At 41.9% G+C, this 18353-nt stretch overlaps 1 protein-coding gene across 1 annotated transcript in view; it reads left to right on the top strand.

The window, feature by feature from the left end:
- LOC116980011 (SPHK1 interactor, AKAP domain containing) overlaps nt 1-18031 on the top strand; it is a 132313-nt gene extending 114282 nt beyond the window's left edge. Inside the window, exons 8-11 of the mRNA XM_033032069.1 lie at nt 3511-3597; nt 12973-13025; nt 13120-13304; nt 16445-18031. Of these exons, the coding sequence (XP_032887960.1) occupies nt 3511-3597; nt 12973-13025; nt 13120-13304; nt 16445-16591 (472 nt within the window). The 3' untranslated portion in view covers nt 16592-18031. The remainder of the gene's footprint in view (nt 1-3510; nt 3598-12972; nt 13026-13119; nt 13305-16444) is intronic.
- Nucleotides 18032-18353: the final 322 nt, after the last annotated feature.

The following is an 18353-nucleotide window of genomic DNA, read 5'->3' as shown; positions in this document are numbered from 1 at the left end:
CTTGGAAATGGGAAAAGGCAAAGATCCAGAATTTAGTTCCGTAGCATTTGGTTGCTTTTGGCAATCATGCACATTGAGTAGGTTCTAAAATGCTGCATAATGTGCGGGTGCATATTTATTGATCTGAGTCATCAGATCATCCTGATGAGATGTTGAGGCTGCTAATGCCCATTTGAAGCATGCTGACAAAGCTAAACTGATGCTGGCACTGCACTTTGGAGAGCAATAATCCAGCTAACATGCTCCCTTAACCTCTCACAGTTAGTTCACTGATGTCTGTGGCTGTTGCTGTGATTCAACCATCTTTTGTTCTTTGTGCAGGTATATAAACTTTCTGTAGGCAATGAAATGTAAGTGTTAGAATACTTTGTTTTGATTTCAAGACTATTCAACAAACCACATGTTGTAAGGCCTGGCTAATTCTGCAGACATTCCTTGAGGAATGCAATGTGACTGGAACAATGAGCAGTCGACTTGTAAGAAGGAAAAACTGCCAGAAGAAGGGAGGAGAGGAGGAAGATTTTTCAGCAAGAGGCTATGACCACTCAGTGTTCAAGAAACAAGTGCCCTTTCTCCAATGTCTTGCGATAAACTACTTGCTACATTGATGCTCTCCATTAAAAAAAACAACTGATTATCTTTTCAAAAGAGAGCAGTGTTTAGCTTCTCTAGGATTGTATGCTTCCTAAGGGGACAGAGTGATTATGAATGCACCCATATTACATGGTGGCGCAGCGGTAGAGTTGCTGCCATACAGCGCTTGCAGCGCTAGAGGCCCGGGTTCTACCCCGACTACGGGTGCTGTCTGTACAGAGTTTGTGCGTTCCCCCCATGACCTGCGTGGGTTTTCACCGAGATCTTCGGTTTCCTCCCACACTCTAAAGACGTACAGGTTTGTAGGTTAATTGGCTGCTATGAGTGCAAATTGTAAATTATCTCTCGTGTGTGTGTGTTGGATAGTGTTAATGGGTGGGGATCGCGGATCGGTGCGGACTCAGTGGACCGAAGGGCTTGTTTCCGCGCTGTATCTGTAAACTAATTGCTTTGTGGGTAGTGCATTTCAGTTCTGAGATATGTAGTAATGGGCAGGGACGACCTCACTCTCGACATGCTACTGGTCTCTGAGCGTCATGCAAGTTGATGTCCGATACCCAGGTGGCAGCATTGATCACTCCATTTTGTGGCAGTCTGTGGGACATTTACATTTGAGCCACTTTGACAAATTAAAGGATGGTTCCTTGGTGATGGTAAAAACATACTGTAGCTCCTCCGGTACTCAAACCATAATTCCACTGTCTCCGCTTCTCTGGATGAACTCAGCTCCGTGGCTGGTAAGATTTATGTTGCACATCCTCACCATCAGGAGGACACAGCTCCTGTCATCAGCTATACGAAGAGGGGGAAAAATGCATTTATGCAAAACACTTCACAACTCTTCCTGCCTCGATGTAGTCTCCAACCAATAAAGTGCCACAGAAACATAGTTGCCATAGTAATATTAGAGGTTTGGCAGCTAACGCACACAATTTCCCATAAAATGCAATGGAGTAATGACCAGATGATTCATTTTTAGTAATGGTGTTCAAGGGACGTATTAGGCTGCATAATATGGATGATCCCTGCTCTTCAAAGTTATATAATATTAATTTGCATCCAACCTGCGAGGCTACGGTCTCTCAGCTTATCATCCCAAATGACACCTGGCAACTCTGAATGGCAGAGTTGCCAAATGTAACATTTACATTTTGTGTTGTATTGGGATTTAGTTTAGTTTAGTTTAGAGATACAGTGCGGAAACAGTCTCTTCAGCCCACTGAGTCCGCAACAACCAGCGATCCCCGCACAATAACAGTATCCTACACACGCTAGGGACAATTTACAATTATACCAAGCCAATTAGCCTACAAACCTGTATGTTTTTGGAGTGTGGGAGGGCACCGAATATCTCGGAGAAAGCCGGCACGGTCACAGGGAGAACATGCAAACCCTATACAGACAGCACCCGTAGTCGGGATTGATCCCAGGTCTCCGGTGCTGCAAGCGCAGTAAGGCAACAACTCTACCGTTGCACCACCCTGCTGCTCTAAAATTCCATTTATATGCCCACATCACTGGAGTGGACAATGTACCTTTTGCTTTCTGACTCAAAGCTGAGAATGCTAACTGCGTCACATTTGGTGCATGATTGATGTTCAACCTTCTTCTGCAGCCCCCATGTGTTCAATGGTTTCTGTTGTGCTGCAGTGACAGGTTATATTGGTTTTAGTGTTAGTATTGGGGTTTTATCATCATGTGTACCAAATTACAATGAAAAAAAGTTGCTCTGCATGCAATCCAAGCAGATCCCACCTTACATGAGTACAATTATATTGTACCTGAATACAACTGTGATGCAAAACGAGAAGGGAAACAGTGCCGAATGTAGTGTTAAAGCTACAGAGAAAGTGGTGCCAAAAAAAAGTACAAGGACCGCAACAAGGTAGATTGCACGATCGGGAATTGTAAGCGTGTAAGAGGTCTCTTCATGAGTCTTATAACAACGAGGAAGATGCTGTTCTTGAATGTCTAGCTGATGTATCTTTTGCCTGATGGGGAGAGGAGAGGGGAGAGAATGGATGTGAATGGCCCTTGATTATGTTGGCTGCTTTCCTGATGTAGTGTGAAGCTTAGATGTAGTTTGTGGAGTTTGCATGATAACTCCCAGCATGGAAGCATCTCGAACCAACCTTTCACAGAGAATTGAAGGGAGAGGGTACCCCATCCTGCTAGCATGGATGTGCTGGGTTGCTGCACTCGTTGACCCTGACTCCAAGCTCCCATCCGATCCCCAGCTCCTGCCCACACCAAGTGATGTCCTTCTGGGAAGTCCTGAATCACCAACTTGATTTGCTTTGCACACTTCAATTTCCAAGTAGTGAGCTGTCCAGCAAACCTTTTGTCATCCCGCTGCGCCACAACTGTTTAATTTGCTTTTACAGACTCAGTGAAATTCTTGCCCATTGCTTTTTTATAAATCATTCCAAGATGGTGATACTTCGGGAAAAATAGGAAGTAATTTAATTGTAACAAAGAATTGTAAAGGGGCAGCACGGTGGCGCAGTGGTAGAGTACTTATAGCGCCAGGGACCCGGGTTCGATCCCGACTAAGGGTGCTGCCTGTACAGAGTTGGTACGTTCTCCTCGTGACCGCGTGGGTTTTCTCCGAGATCTTCAGTTTCCTCCCACACTCCAATGACGTACAGGTTTGTAGGTTAATTGGCTTTGTATAAATGCAAATTGTCCCTAGTTTGTGTAGAATAGTGTTAATGTGCGGGGATCACTGGTCAGTGCAGACTCGGTGAACCGAAGGGCCTGTTTCTGCACTGTATCTCGAAACCAAATAAAATAAAATAAAAAAGGAATGATTGAGGGTTAATTTCAACTGTTGGAGGAGCATTACTTTTATCATTAATTATTGAAGGGTTATGGCAAAATGCCCCTGTGTAATTTTGAATTATTTGTCTTCATTAGCAATGGGAACAGCAGCACTTCAAGTAGTCTTGGCCTCGTGGATCTAGATGCCTATCAGGAGAACCTTTCGATACGTACTATACCCAGGTTTGAAAACATACATCTTTCTTTAAAATAGAGGGAAAAATATGATTCTTTAGCACTTTAGGATCTATGAGTTGAATGGATTATCTAAACTGACAGTCGATTAGGCAGCCCCTCGGGATTGAGGATTACTTAGTTTCATTTGGGTTTTCTGGGTTCTGAAGTGGCTGATGAGGGAGATTTTTAAACACCAATCCCTGTTCATTATTCTTCCACAGGAAAAAAACATCCTCTCCACATGAAGTTTTAATCTTTAAACACTGTGTTCGATATGTGACCCTAAACTATGCTGGTGCATTGACGACAATGGTGAATTTTATTTGTGTCTACCTTTCTTGAAAGATGTCTCACAAAGTATGGGAAGCAGCCACGTTTACTGGGGTTTCACCCTGGACCTTTGTCAGAATGCAGTGTCATTTCATAGGCAGTTCATAGATGACTGTTTGCAATTGCCCAGTCTCTCATGCTTCAGAGATGACAACTTGCAGTTCAGTTTCTAAATGAAATTTACTCCAAACTAATCATTCCCCTCGCGTATATCCACCTATTATTTGTCAGGCTTTGTACTGCCCTCAACTATCTTTTTCAGCTTTCTCCCCTCTAGACTGACGAGAGGTCCCGGCCAGAAACATCTGTCCATTTCCATGGATGCTGCCTGACCCATTGAGTTCCTACAGCACTTTGTATTTTGCTGTCAGAGATGGTGTTGGAAACAAGTATGTAAAACAAACTTTTTGATCGTCACATCGTAGATGTAGTCAATGGAAAGAAGACACAAAATGCTGGAGTAACTCAGCGGGACAGGCAGCATCTCTGGAGAGAAGGAATAGGTGACGTTTCAGGTCGAGACCCTTCTTCAGACTCTCGGAGTACAATAGTAGTCAATGGAAGGATATTGGTGACATGTAAGCAGAAAAAAATAGATTAATTTAGCAACATGTTTGACAGACATCATAAGCTGAAGGGCCTGTTATTGTTCTGTATTCCTCTCTGTTTTATATACTAAATGTTCACTGGTGGAATTCCTCCAATCCTTTTTGCACCACGTCTGTAGCCAGGGACTTTGAAAAGGTCTCTGCAATTTTCTTCCTTGCTTCTTTTAATTATCTTAATTGTATTTCATCAGTGCCTGGGCATTTATCCATTGTTCAAGAGGCTAAACATCTCAACAATTTCTCTTTTACTATGCTATTCCCAACCAAATTTTAATTTTTTTGTTTGACAAAAACACCATTTGTACCATCCTTTTTTTAGTGATGGCAGCTGTACATCTATATAATTAAAACTGATCCTGACCACTTCCTGTTGCACTGCATATTGATTTTAAAAAAACCGCTACCACTTACGGCTGTGATTTTTGGCCATCTTACTCAGAGTCCCCCTCCGCTGCGCAGGACAAGAGGATTTTTCCCATTGATAAAAAATAAAAGACTTATTAATGTTAAAAACATGTTGAGATTCTCTCTCCTGTCAATCATGCCATGAAGGCCATGCCCCTTCCGGAAGGGCTATTAAATCCGGAAGTGTGGAGGTGCCTCAGTTCTCTGCAAGATGGGGGAGTGAGAGGTCGCGACTCTCAGTCTGAGCTGTGAATAACACTGAACACATGTCAAGCAGGCCCTGTTGGGGCCTTATTGGGGTTTGAAAATGTAGATTGAAAATGCTAAAGTGTGTTTTGGTTTGAAAATGCAAAAGTTGCCTTTGGTTTGAAAATGCTACAGTTGCCTTTGGTTTGAAAATGCTAAAGTTGCCTTTGGTTTGAAAATGCTAAAGTTGCCTTTGGTTTGAAAATGCTAAAGTTGCCTTTGGTTTGAAAATGCTAAAGTTGCCTTTGGTTTGAAAATGCTAAAGTTGCCTTTGGTTTGAAAATGCTAAAGTTGCCTTTGGTTTGAAAATGCTAAAGTTGCCTTTGGTTTGAAAATGCTAAAGTTGCCTTTGGTTTGAAAATGCTAAAGTTGCCTTTGGTTTTAAAATGCTAAAGTTGCCTTGCCTTATTGAAAAGTGGTGTTGCCTTCTATATAATTAAAAGTCTAATCTTGACCACTTCCCGTTTGCGCTGTATATTGATTTTAGAAAAAACGCTACCACATACGGCTGTGATTTTTGGCCAGCTTACTCAGTCCCCCTCCGCTCACCAGGTGCCGAGGATTTTTCTCATCGATGAAAAATAAAAGAGTTATTAATGTTTTTAAAATGTTGAGATTCTCTCTCCTGTCAATCATGCCAAGAAGGCCACGCCCCTTCCAGTGGGAGGGTGGGAGGGACTATAAAACCTGGAAGTGTGGGCGTGGCTCAGTCTCTGCAAGATGGGGAGGGAGAGATCACAACTCTCTGTCTTTGGTGGCCTTGCACCCTGCTTGAAGTGGTATGAAACTGCACTTGAGTTGGGTGGCCTTGCACCCTGCTTGAAGTGGTATGAAACTGCACTTGAATTTGGTGGCCTTGCACCCTGCTTGAAGTGGTATGACACTCCACTTGAATTTTAGTGACACCCAGCTTGAAGTGGTATGACACTGCACATGAATTTGGTGGCCTTGCGCCCTGCTTGAAGTGGTAGGAAACTGCACTTGAAATTGGTGGCCCTGCACCCTGCTTGAAGTGGCAGGAAACTGCACTTGAATTTGGTGGCCCTGCACCCTGCATGAAGTGGCAGGACACTGCACATGAATTTGGTGGCCTTGCGCCCTGCTTGAAGTGGTAGGAAACTGCACTTGAAATTGGTGGCCCTGCACCCTGCTTGAAGTGGCAGGAAACTGCACTTGAATTTGGTGATCTTCCATTTTTGTTCTTATCTTATCTCTGTTGTACTTATCATCCAGAGATCCAACCTCTTTCTCTGTGTGACAATATTTACCCTGTGCCAAAGCTTAGCTAACCAACCAGAATCCAATGGAAAACAATTATGTATGTTGCTTTAGATTGGAAGCTCATGAACCATTCAACCATGCCTTGCAGCTAGAGTATAAAGGTCACAAAAAAAGATGCAGTGTAGGTACATAAGGGATAGGAATGGGGGAAATGAGAAAGGAGGGAGCAAAATTAGGGTCAGGACAGGAAAACAAAATACTCTGGTGTAGGTCAGGTTAAATAAGGCCTGAGCCTCAAACAGACTCTACCCTGATTCCAGTGAATCTCCTTGAAGGTCTTTCATTGCTTTTAGAAATGCAAGCATTTTTTAACATGTCTGTAGTACAGCTAAGGTATATATAACAATCAAGGCAACAACTCAGAGAAGTGTTTTGACACATTTTCCTGTGTTAAAGGGTTGCATAAATGCAAATGTTGCCAGTAAAACTGCAGGTCTCACACAGAGGAGAAAAGCATTTAAATTGCTACTGTAGCCCACTCGTCTTTCCTCAATTGTTCACAACCACTTCAGTTATACCTGGTTATTCATAGAATACGTGACACAGAAAGCTTCTGAATGTAGTTATGTATTTTACAGGGAGTTCAGCTTTGTGCTTCACAATGTTATGAAACTGTCGTGAACCTAGTTGGATGCCCGGTATTGTGTAGGAAGGAACTGCAGGTGCTGGTTTACACCGAAGATAGACACAAAATGCTGGAGTAACTCAGCGGGACGGGCAGCATCTCTGGAGAGAAGGACCAAGGATGCTGCCTGTCCCGCTGAGTTACTGCAACATTTTGTATCTATCTTTTCAGTATGCTCGGTATTAATTTAGATTGGCAATATAATGGCCTGGAATTCCCACGTGAAAGCTAACGGATCCAGCTGGACTGGCCAGCTTTAACCTGGATGGGTGAGTAGATATTTGGGACTGAAGGGAAAAGCATGTCCTGCCATACTGCTCAGTCGCTGGCAGGAACCATTACAATGGCAAATCTGGCTGGTGAACCCGTACCATGTTTGTTTAGCAGAAACAGTGGGAAATCTTATTTTCCCCACTTATTTGAGTTGATTTAAATGCGTGGTGGATAAGATATGATTTGCTGGCTGGATCTGACTTGCAGGATGGTGCCATCCAGCTTCTCATGATTTGAGGTGACCCAGCCATGCTTGTTATTCCACTTCCTGCTCCTAGCAGCAGTGCCAGCATGAGCACTGCAGGCAGCTCCATTGTCGGGAGGTTTATTTGCTGAAAGTAGCAAGCTCCTTCTTTGACAACCAGTTAAGCTGCAGCCATAGGCTTGCCACTTGTCAGAGCTGTAAAAGGACTTTGAATGTCTCTGATGTTTACATGCATCAAAAGCAAATAAAACATAGCAAAATAATTAATCATACTAAATCCATGTGTGGAATGATCGATGTTCTTCAAACTAATCCCGGTCTAAACTGAAACATATCTGGAGGGGAAATTACCCAGTGTAACAGTGATGCAGCTGGTAGAGCTGATGCCTCACAGACACCTGAGTTTGATCCTGATGCTAGGTGCTGTCTATGTAGAGTTTGCATGTTCTCCCTGTGACTGCGTTTGTTTTCTCCTGATGCTCCAGTTTCCTCCCACATCCCAAAGGCTTGTGTGTGTGTGTGTGTGTGTGTGTGCGCGTGCGTGCGTGCGTGCGTGCGTGCGTGCGTGCGTGCGTGCGTGTTAATTGGCCACTGTAAATTGCTCCTAATGTGTAGGAAGTAGATGAGAAAGTGGGATAACATGGAACTAGTGTGAATGAGTGATCAATGGTCGGTGTGGACAAGGTGGGCCAAAGTGCCTGTTTCCATGCTGTATCTTTATAAATTTAAACTAAACTAAACTTAATTACTCAGGAAACGTTGGCATCTCGCTTTCATGAGAGGTCCAATGTTAGAGGTGTAGGAAGTCTGCATTCTTATGACCTTCAGATCAATCTGCCACTTCCTGCACAAGAAACAAGAGAACTTTCTCACCTACGTATACATGTTCAAGTCCACATGAACACATGGACAGGGCATAGTTAAATTCAAAAGGCAACTTTCCATATATCACCATTTCCTCAGTTCACTGCACGATGATATGATTTCAACATCAACCTTGCAAGAATGCTGTAGGTTTCCTCTGCAATGTGTTGAAACAATGCACAAGGAATTAGTTCCCTTTGTTATGAGGAATAGCCATCATTGCTTACTGTGGGAAATGCCACAGCACAATTTAAAAGGGGTCTCCTGGAACAATCACGTGCAGTACAGGAAGCCCTTGGCAGGAAGTTTCCCTTTAACTATCTTTATTGTTTTAACACCTACATCTTTGGCTTTCCCCCTGAATCCTCAGCCCCCAGCGTGCCGATCCCTCAACAACCTCACACAGGTTCTGATCGCTCACTTTCTTCCCCCATAACTGTAATATCCTGTTTTTATCTGTTTACTTTGTTATCTTCTCCCAGCTCACAATGATCTATTCTACATATTCATTGATCTCCATTCCCTTTGTCCTATTTTCACACCTTACACTTCCTTTTCTATGTATCTCCCTCTCCCCTGACATCAGTCTGAAGAAGGGTCTCGACCCGAAACGTCACCCATTCCTTCTCTCCAGAGATGCTGCCTGTCCCACTGATTTACTCCAGCATTTTGTGTCTATCTTCGATTTAAACCAGCATCTGCAGTTCCTTCCTACACTGTAATATCCATGCACCATACATGTCCCACCCTCAGCACCTACCACATGGCTTCCCTATCCACTGTCCTGACAATCTAGGTCCCAATTTCGAGACATCTCGGCTCTAAGCCTTCAGATTTCAGCCGGCCCCTAATCACTCGCAGCTCCGCTAAGGTCTTAAATAATAGGCCGAGACTCTCTCTGTTCCTTGCCTTAGCCCATATCTTTCAGCATTTCCTCTTGTGTTCCACAGGTGCAAATAAAAGTATGTAATAAATAGGAAGTGGTATCGAAGGACCCGATAGAAATGCCCACAACCAAACAATTAGGGTTTTACCACACATCAACCCTTTAGGATCAATTCAATTTCATAGCAAGAGTATCTTATTAGATACATAGATACATAGAAAATAGGTGCAGGAGTGGGCCATTCGGCCCTTCGAGCCTGCACCGCCATTCAATATGATCATGGCTGATCATCCAACTCAGTATCCCGTACCTGCCTTCTCTCCATACCCCCTGATCCCTTTAGCTACAAGAGCCACATCTAACTCCCTCTTAAATATAGCCAATCAACTGGCCTCAACTACCCTCTGTGGCAGAGAGTTCTAGAGATTCACCACTCTCTGTGTGAAAAATGTTTTTCTCATCTCGGTCTTAAAGGATTTCCCCCTTATCCTTAAGCTGTGACCCCTTGTCCTGGACTTCCCCAACATCGAGAACAATCTTCCTGCATCTAGCCTGTCCAACCCCTTAAGAATTTTGTAAGTTTCTATAAGATCCCCCCTCAATCTCCTAAATTCTAGCGAGTATAAGCCGAGTCTATCCAGTCTTTCTTCATATGAAAGTCCTGACATCCCAGGAATCAGTCTGGTGAACCTTCTCTGCACTCCCTCTATGGCAATAATGTCCTTCCTCAGACTTGGAGACCAAAACTGTACGCAATACTCCAGGTGTGGTCTCACCAAGACCCTGTACAGCTGCAGTAGAACCTCCCTGCTCCTATACTCAAATCCTTTTGCTAAGAATGCTAACATACCATTCGCTTTCTTCACTGCCTGCTGCACCTGCATGCCTACTTTCAATGACTGGTGTACCATGACACCCAGGTCTCGTTGCATCTCCCCTTTTCCTAATCGGCCACCATTTAGATAATAGTCTGCTTTCCTGCTTTTGCCACCAAAGTGGATAACCTCACATTTATCCACATTATACTGCACTGCCATGCATTTGCCTACTCACCCAGCCTATCCATGTCACCTTGCAGCCTCCTAGCATCCTCCTCACAGCTAACACTGCCCCCAGCTTAGTGTCATCCGCAAACTTGGAGATGTTGCATTCAATTCCCTCGTCCAAATCATTAATATATATTGTAAATAGCTGGGGTTCCAGCACTGAGCCTTGCGGTACCCCACTAGTCACTGCCTGCCATTGTGAAAAGGACCCGTTTACACCTACTCTTTGCTTCCTGTTTGCCAGCCAGTTCTCTATCCACATCAATACTGAACCCCCAATACTGTGTGCTTTAAATTTGCATACTAATCTCTTATGTGGCACCTTATCGAAAGCCTTCTGAAAGTCCAGATACAACACATCCACTGGTTCTCCCCTATCCACTCTACTAGTTACATCCTCGAAAAATTCTATAAGATTCGTCAGACATGATTTACCTTTCGTAAATCCATGCTGACTTTGTCCAATGATTTCACCACTTTCCAAATGTGCTGCTATCCCATCTTTAATAACTGACTCTAGCAGTTTCCCCACTACCGATGTTAGACTAACTGGTCTGTAATTCCCCGTTTTCTCTCTCCCTCCCTTTTTAAAAAGTAGGGGTTACATTAGCTACCCTCCAATCCTCAGGAACTACTCCAGAATCTAAAGAGTTTTGAAAAATTATCACTAATGCATCCACTATTTCTGAAGCTACTTCCTTAAGTACTCTGGGATGCAGCCTATCTGGCCCTGGGGATTTATCGGCCTTTAATCCATTCAATTTACCCAACACCACTTCCCAACTAACCTGGATTTCACTCAGTTCCTCCGTCTCCTTTGACCCGCGGTCCCCTGCTATTTCCGGCAGATTATTTATGTCTTCCTTAATGAAGACGGAACCAAAGTAGTTATTCAATTGGTCCGCCATATCCTTGTTGCCCATGATCAACTCACCTGTTTCTGACTGCAAGGGACCTACATTTGTTTTAACTAATCTTTTTCTTTTCACATATCTATAAAAACTTTTGCAGTCGGTTTTTATGTTCCCTGCCAGTTTTCTTTCATAATCTATTTTCCCTTTACTAATTAAGCCCTTTGTCCTCCTCTGCTGGTCTCTGAATTTCTCCCAGTACTCTGGTATGCTGCTTTTTCTGGCTAATTTGTACGCTTCATCTTTTGCTTTGATACTATCCCTGATTTCCCTTGTTATCCACGGATGCACTACCTTCCCTGATTTATTCTTTTGCCAAACTGGGATGAACAATTTTTGTAGTTCATCCATGCAGTCTTTAAATGCCTTCCATTGCATATCCACCGTCAACCCTTTTAGAATTAATTGCCAGTCAATCTTGGCCAATTCACGTCTCATACCCTCAAAGTTACCTTTCTTTAAGTTCAGAACCATTGTTTCTGAATTAACGATGTCACTCTCCATCCTAATGAAGAACTCAACCATATTATGGTCACTCTTGCCCAAGGGGGCACGCACAGCAAGACTGCTAACTAACCCTTTCTCATTACTCAATACCCAGTCTAGAATAGCCTGCTCTCTCGTTGGTTCCTCTACATGTTGGTTTAGAAAACTATCCCGCATACATTCCAAGAAATCCTCTTCCTCAGCACCCCTGCCAATTTGATTCACCCAATCTATATGTAGATTAAAGTCACCCATTATAACTGTTTTACCTTTGTTGCACGCATTTCTAATTTCCTGTTTGATGCCATCCCCAACTTCACTACTACTGTTAGGTGGCCTGCACACAACACCCACTAGTGTTTTCTGCCCCTTAGTGTTTCGCAGCTCTACCCATACCGATTCCACATCCTCCAAGCTAATGTCCTTCCTTTCCATTGCGTTAATCTCCTCTCTAACCAGCAACGCTACCCCACCTCCTTTTCCTTTCTGTCTATCCCTCCTGAATATTGAATATCCCTGGATGTTCAGCTCCCAGCCTTGGTCACCCTGGAGCCATGTCTCCGTGATCCCAACTATATCATAATCATTAATAGCTATCTGCACATTCAACTCATCCACCTTATTACGAATGCTCCTTGCATTGAGACACAAAGCCTTCAGGCTTGGTTTTTTTCCAACGCTCTTACCCCTTTTACAATTATGTTGAAAAGTGGCCTTTTTTGATTTTTGCCCTGGATTTGTCTGCCTGCCACTTTTACTTTTCACCTTGCTACCTGTTGCTTCCACCCCCATTTTACACCCCTCAGTCTCTCTGCTCACCCATTTAAGAACCCCACCACCTCTTATTCTCTGTTTATTATTGTTTTCTTCTTTCCCCCCTACATGTTGGGTCTGAGTGCTTTCCTTCTCTGCCTCCTGCCTCACACACTGTCTACTAGCTTTCTCTATTTGAGTCCCTCCCCCCAACCATTCTAGTTTAAATTTATTGTAGATACATCTCAGATACTGTCTATCCTGGCCAAATACAATTTTCACCGAAATTCCCTCTGGCTGTCAACTAACACAGCAACGTTCAATCCCATTGTGCAATTGATAAGAAAGGGAATTAGTACTGTAACCTACAATTTCAGGAAGATGAAGCAACTGATATGAGGCTTCACCTCCCTTACTTTATACAATTATTTCTAAATAACCATGTCAGAATTTTTTCACTAGTGAAATCATCAGTGGAAAGGAGACATTGAAAGAAAAGCAAGATAGTTTGGATGGTAAGAATTATGTTTGTGTTCCATTAGAGAACCATATAATCTGACTATCAACTGTTTCACCCGTGCCTATAAATATACTGAATCCTTTTTCCAGAAAATACATCGCAGATGGCAATTGGCACAATGAACTGCCACATGGATTTTCTTGTGTTGAACTTTGATCTGAGCCCTGACTGTGTTGATGCTGAATTGAGAGCAATGTTGCAGTGGGTAGCAGCTTCTGAACTAGGATTTCCAGTGATTTACTTCAATAAATCTCAAGAAAAGAGGATTCAAAAGGTAATTTCCTTTTCATCGATCCTTGTTATTATTGCTTGTCACATATAATATTTTATGTGATACTTATCATTACCATTTGGCAGTAGTTTTCAATAGCTGACCAAAATTAAAGCATAGCTTTTTTTCTCAATTTAAAAGAGATGATGAATAGAATAGAAAAGATGAATAGAAAATCACTATACTGTGAAATGACAATATTGGAAATATCATTTTAGATAAAATCAACTTCAATCGAAAAAAATATATTAGTTCAAAATCATGAAAAATGCTGGAAATACTCAACAGGCTAAGCTGCATTCTGCTTTTGTTGTAGATTTTCAGCATGTGTTTTTTTTATTTTCATATCACAGTGTCAGTTGCATTTCAGTAATGCTGAAAGCAATTACAGTCAAAAGATTGCCACGGCTGTGAACAAGAAAAAAGCCAGTACCTAAAAATTCCTTTCATAGTGCCTCAGTGCTCCACATATATATTTATGAGTTACATTGTCCTTATGGTCGGTTCAGATATGGTGGATTAAGCTTCTGTTCCTGTGCTATAGTGTTCTATGTTTTATGTAGTTCTGTATTCTTTAAAAAGGGACTTTAGTGGTATCTGCCACATGTGTTACAAATACAGGGGATCCTGCATCATCGCAGTCCTGACTACTCACTAACTGGGGGCTAATTACCATCATTCTCCTTGCTTTTTTAATTGCCATCTGCGGAGAGAGTTTATATTAGTCTCGACCCTACAGTGCATTCAGAAAGTATTCAGACCCCTTCACTTTTTCCACATTTTGTTACTACAGCCTTATTCAAAAATGGATTAAATTCATTTTTTTTCATCATCAATCTACACAGAATATCCCTTAATAAAAATGCAAAAACAGGTGTTTAGAAACTTTTGTGAAGTAATTAAAAAGAAATAACTGAAATATCACATTTACATAAGTATTCAGACCCTTTACTCAGTACTTTGTTGAGGCACCTATGGCAGTGATTACAGCCTCAAGTCTTCTTGGGTATGACACTACAAGCATGGCTCACCTGTATTTGGGTAATTTCTCACATTCTTCTCAGCTGATCTTCTCAAGCTCTGTCAGGTTGAAAGGGGAGCGTCGATGCACAGCTATTTTCAGGTCCCTCCAGATGGGGTTCAAGTCCGGGCTCTGGCTGGGCCACTAAAGGACATTCACAGGACATTCACGAAGCCACTCCTGTGTTGTCTTGGCTGTGTGCTTAGGGTCGTTGTCCTGTTGGAAGGTGAACCTCCGCCCCAGTCTGAGATCCAGAATGCTCTGGAGCAGGTTTTCATCAAGGATCTCTCTGCACTTTGCTCCGTTCATCTTTCCCTTAATCCTGACTAGTCTCCCGGTTACGGCCAATGAAAAACATCCCCACTGCATGATGCTGCCACCACCATGCTTCACCATAGGTATGGTATTGGTGATGAGCAGTGCCTGGTTTCCTCCAGAAGTGACGCATGGCATTCAGGCCAAAGAGTTCAATCTCGGTTTCATCAAAACAGAACATCTCATGGTCTGAGAGTCCTTTAGGTGCCTTTTGGCAAACTCCAAGCGGATTGTCATGTAGCTTTTACTGAGGAGTGGCTTCGGTCTGGCCACTCTACCATAAATGCCTGATTGGTGGAGTGCTGCAGATATAGTTGTCCCTCTGAAAGGATCTCCCATCTCCACAAAGGAACTCTGGAGCTCTTTCAGAGTGACCATTCGGTTCTTGGTCACCTCCATGACCAAGGCCCTTCTCCCCCGATTGGCCAGCTCTATAAAGAGTCCTGGTGGTTCCAAAGTTCTTCCATTTAAGAATGATAGAGGGCACTGTGCTCTCCGGGACCCGAAATATTGCAGAAATTGTTTTATACCCTTCCCCAGATTATGTCTCGACACAATCCTGTCTCGGAGGTCTACAAACAATTCCTTCGTCCTAATGACTTGGTTTTTGCTCTGACATGCACTGTCAACTGTGGAACCTTATATAGACAGGTGTTTGCCTTTCCAAATCATGTACAATCAATTTAATTTACAACTGGTGGACTCCAATCAAGTTTTAGAAACATCTCAAGGATAATCAATGGAAACAGGATGCACCGAAGCTCAATTTTGAGTGTCATAGCAAAGGGTCTGAATACTTATGTAATGTGATATTTCAGTTATTTCTTTTTAATTACTTTGCAAAAATTGCTAAACACCTGTTTTCACTTCTTCATTCTGGGTATTGATGATAAAAAATGAATTGAATCAATTTTAAAATAAGGTTGTAACGTAACATAGAAAATAGGTGCAGTAGGAGGCCATTCGGCCCTTCGAGCCAGCATGTAACAAAATGTGGAAAAAAGTGAAGGGGTCTGAATACTTTCTGAATGCACTGTATGTCAACTTGTCGCACTGTTTGCTTACACACAGGCTCTCCAAAAGGCAACAAGCACATATTTTCACTCTCATTATTCATCCAGAAATTTATCCCGCTCAGGTGCTCATCTGTTTTGGGCAGAAAAAGAAATCAGGATCATCCCTTTGCATTTATCATATTGCGAATTTGAAAGAGTGTAGTGGCAATGCAATAGTGAAACCAATTAAAAATAAGACAAATAAGACAAAAATATTCAACTGTGGTGATTTCAAACATGAGATAGCCATTAAAAGCCATAGCGTCATAGACTTATAGAGGTGTATAAAATGGAGAGGAAAAATCGGGTAGATGCAGTCTCTTGCCCAGAATAGGTGAATCGAGGACCGGAGGACATAGGTTTAAGGTGAAGGGGAAAAGATTTAATAGGAATATGAGGGGTAACTTTTTCACACAAGGGGTGGTGGGTGGATGGAACAAGCTGCCAGAGGAGGTAGTTAAGGCAGGGATGATCCCAACATTTAAGAAACAGTTAGACAGGTATATGGTCCAGAACAGTTTTGGAGGGATATGAACCGAACGCAGGCAGGTGGGACTAGTGTAGCTGGGTCATGTTGGCCGAGGTGGACAAGTTGGGCCGAAGGGCTGGTTTCCGCACTATATCACTCTATAATCTCTAAGATTATAACCTATATAAAAAATAATATCACACTGAAATCTATCTTTTTGCAGTTCGATGTATAAGGCAAAATAATCTGTTGTGCAATAACCAATTTCTTGCTTTGGTTTCAGTTTTTAGATGTTATCCACTTTGCTAACCAGAGAGCCTGGAAGCTCAAAGATCTGTTTCTTGCAATCATGCAGTTCTGTGAATTACAAGAAGAGGAAGGAAAGCTTCAAACAAGCAGTCTGTTTGACTGGCTCCTTGAATTGGGCTAAATATTAATATGCATTTCTTGTTTGTGTAGATAAAAAGGTATAATAGTCATATTGAAACTTTGACTCTGGAGTTGATTTGTATGAATATTTACAAGCCAGGTTGTGTTTTTCTTGAAATCACTCATTATCTGCACATGGGTCACACCAAGTGGTACTGTATACTACATGTGAAAACCAGCAGTTGTATTTATGTCAAAGAGCAATTTGTCATACATACCCAAGATATGTTGTTTCTGCCACATATTAATTGCAGAGTTGAAGCAACTATTTATTATTAAATGTGGATAAATGTTATTTCATCACCAAAGCAGCCCCACTATTACATTGGGCATACCGTGTACTCATTTTGCAATGTAAGTGTATAAGAGCTGTCACAGATGCAAACAAGCCACACTCAAAGCTGAATACATTGTTATCTTTTATCTGATTTGTACTGTACACGTGAAGACGATGACATACGCAAGCCATATGGTATCAGACGAAGCCTGTACTGTTTATGTAAATTTGTGTGGCTTGACTTTAGCGCAGATTTGGATAGAGTTGAAAGAAAATATTTTTACAATCATCTTATTAAAACTGTATTTTAGGTGTACAGCGCGCTTGTATATCTGAACAACCAACCTTTCAGCTAGTGAAGAGTTCCAGACAGCTGACTGCAAAGATGATTTTAATGTATTGATGCTGTTTACTCTGTTGAAATAGTCACATAACATTAGATCAAATTTTAGAATGTAATACCAGGGAATGCTGCATATCCAAACCAAAACCCTTGTCTAAATAATGCCAGTCTGCTAGCACTAAAGGGGCCATGCTGTTTGGCAACATACAAAAATAGAGAATTGTGAAAAGAGTTGCAAACTGCACATCGTGTTTAATGTAATGCAGTTATAATAATTATCCCAATTTAGGGATAAAATAATTCTGCCACTTTTCTACAGCAGCCTAATACAATAAATGAAAGGAAAATAACAACAGTTTTTAGTGGTACAATTGACAGATAAAATAATTGTCTTGAGCAGTTTCTTTTTGGACCAATTGTTTATTTTCAAATCAATACTGTTCCTCAGAAATATCAAGTTTTAAAAAGCACAATCAAAAGGGGAACCTTGGCAAAAAGTCACTATTAAGGATGACAACTGTAATACTTCATTCAAAAAATAAACTTGCCATCAAAAAATGTTTGATTTTGTACAAAACATGTGGGTTTATTTGTAATACTGCAGATTGCAGTTACCATGCTAGATTTAGTCAAATTACATTTTTCTTTAAATTTATTACAGTTCCCTCTCAAAACAATGAAATAGATTGGAAAATGTGCACATGAAAATCACACTGAATTCTTGATGGGATTTTGTGCATTACCGCACAAACCAGCATGGTGTGTAGGAAAGCACTGCTAGTTTAAATCCAAAGTAGACACAAAATGCTGGAGTAACTCAGCAGGACAGTCAGCATCTCTGGAGAGAAGGAATTGGTGACGTTTCAGCCAAGACCCTTTCTTCAGTCTCTAGAAGGGTCTCGACCTAAAACGTCACCCATTCCTTCTCTCCAGAGATGCTGCCTGTCCCACTGAGTTAAACCAGCATGGTAATACTTTCTGCATTACTATGAACTTTGTATGAATTCCAATGTATTTATGTTATTTTATGACAATAAACTCATAGTGAATGGATGTCACAATAAATATTGATTAAAAGTGTGAGGACTGGATTTGTCCTGCTTAATTCCAGACCCCTTCCTACTTTCTGCCTCTACCAACGAT

This window comes from Amblyraja radiata, chromosome 13 (assembly GCF_010909765.2).
Source record: "Amblyraja radiata isolate CabotCenter1 chromosome 13, sAmbRad1.1.pri, whole genome shotgun sequence".
Lineage (NCBI taxonomy): Eukaryota > Metazoa > Chordata > Chondrichthyes > Rajiformes > Rajidae > Amblyraja > Amblyraja radiata.
The sequence above is the reverse complement of the archived record's forward strand: the minus strand, read 5'-3'. Positions and strand labels throughout refer to the sequence as shown.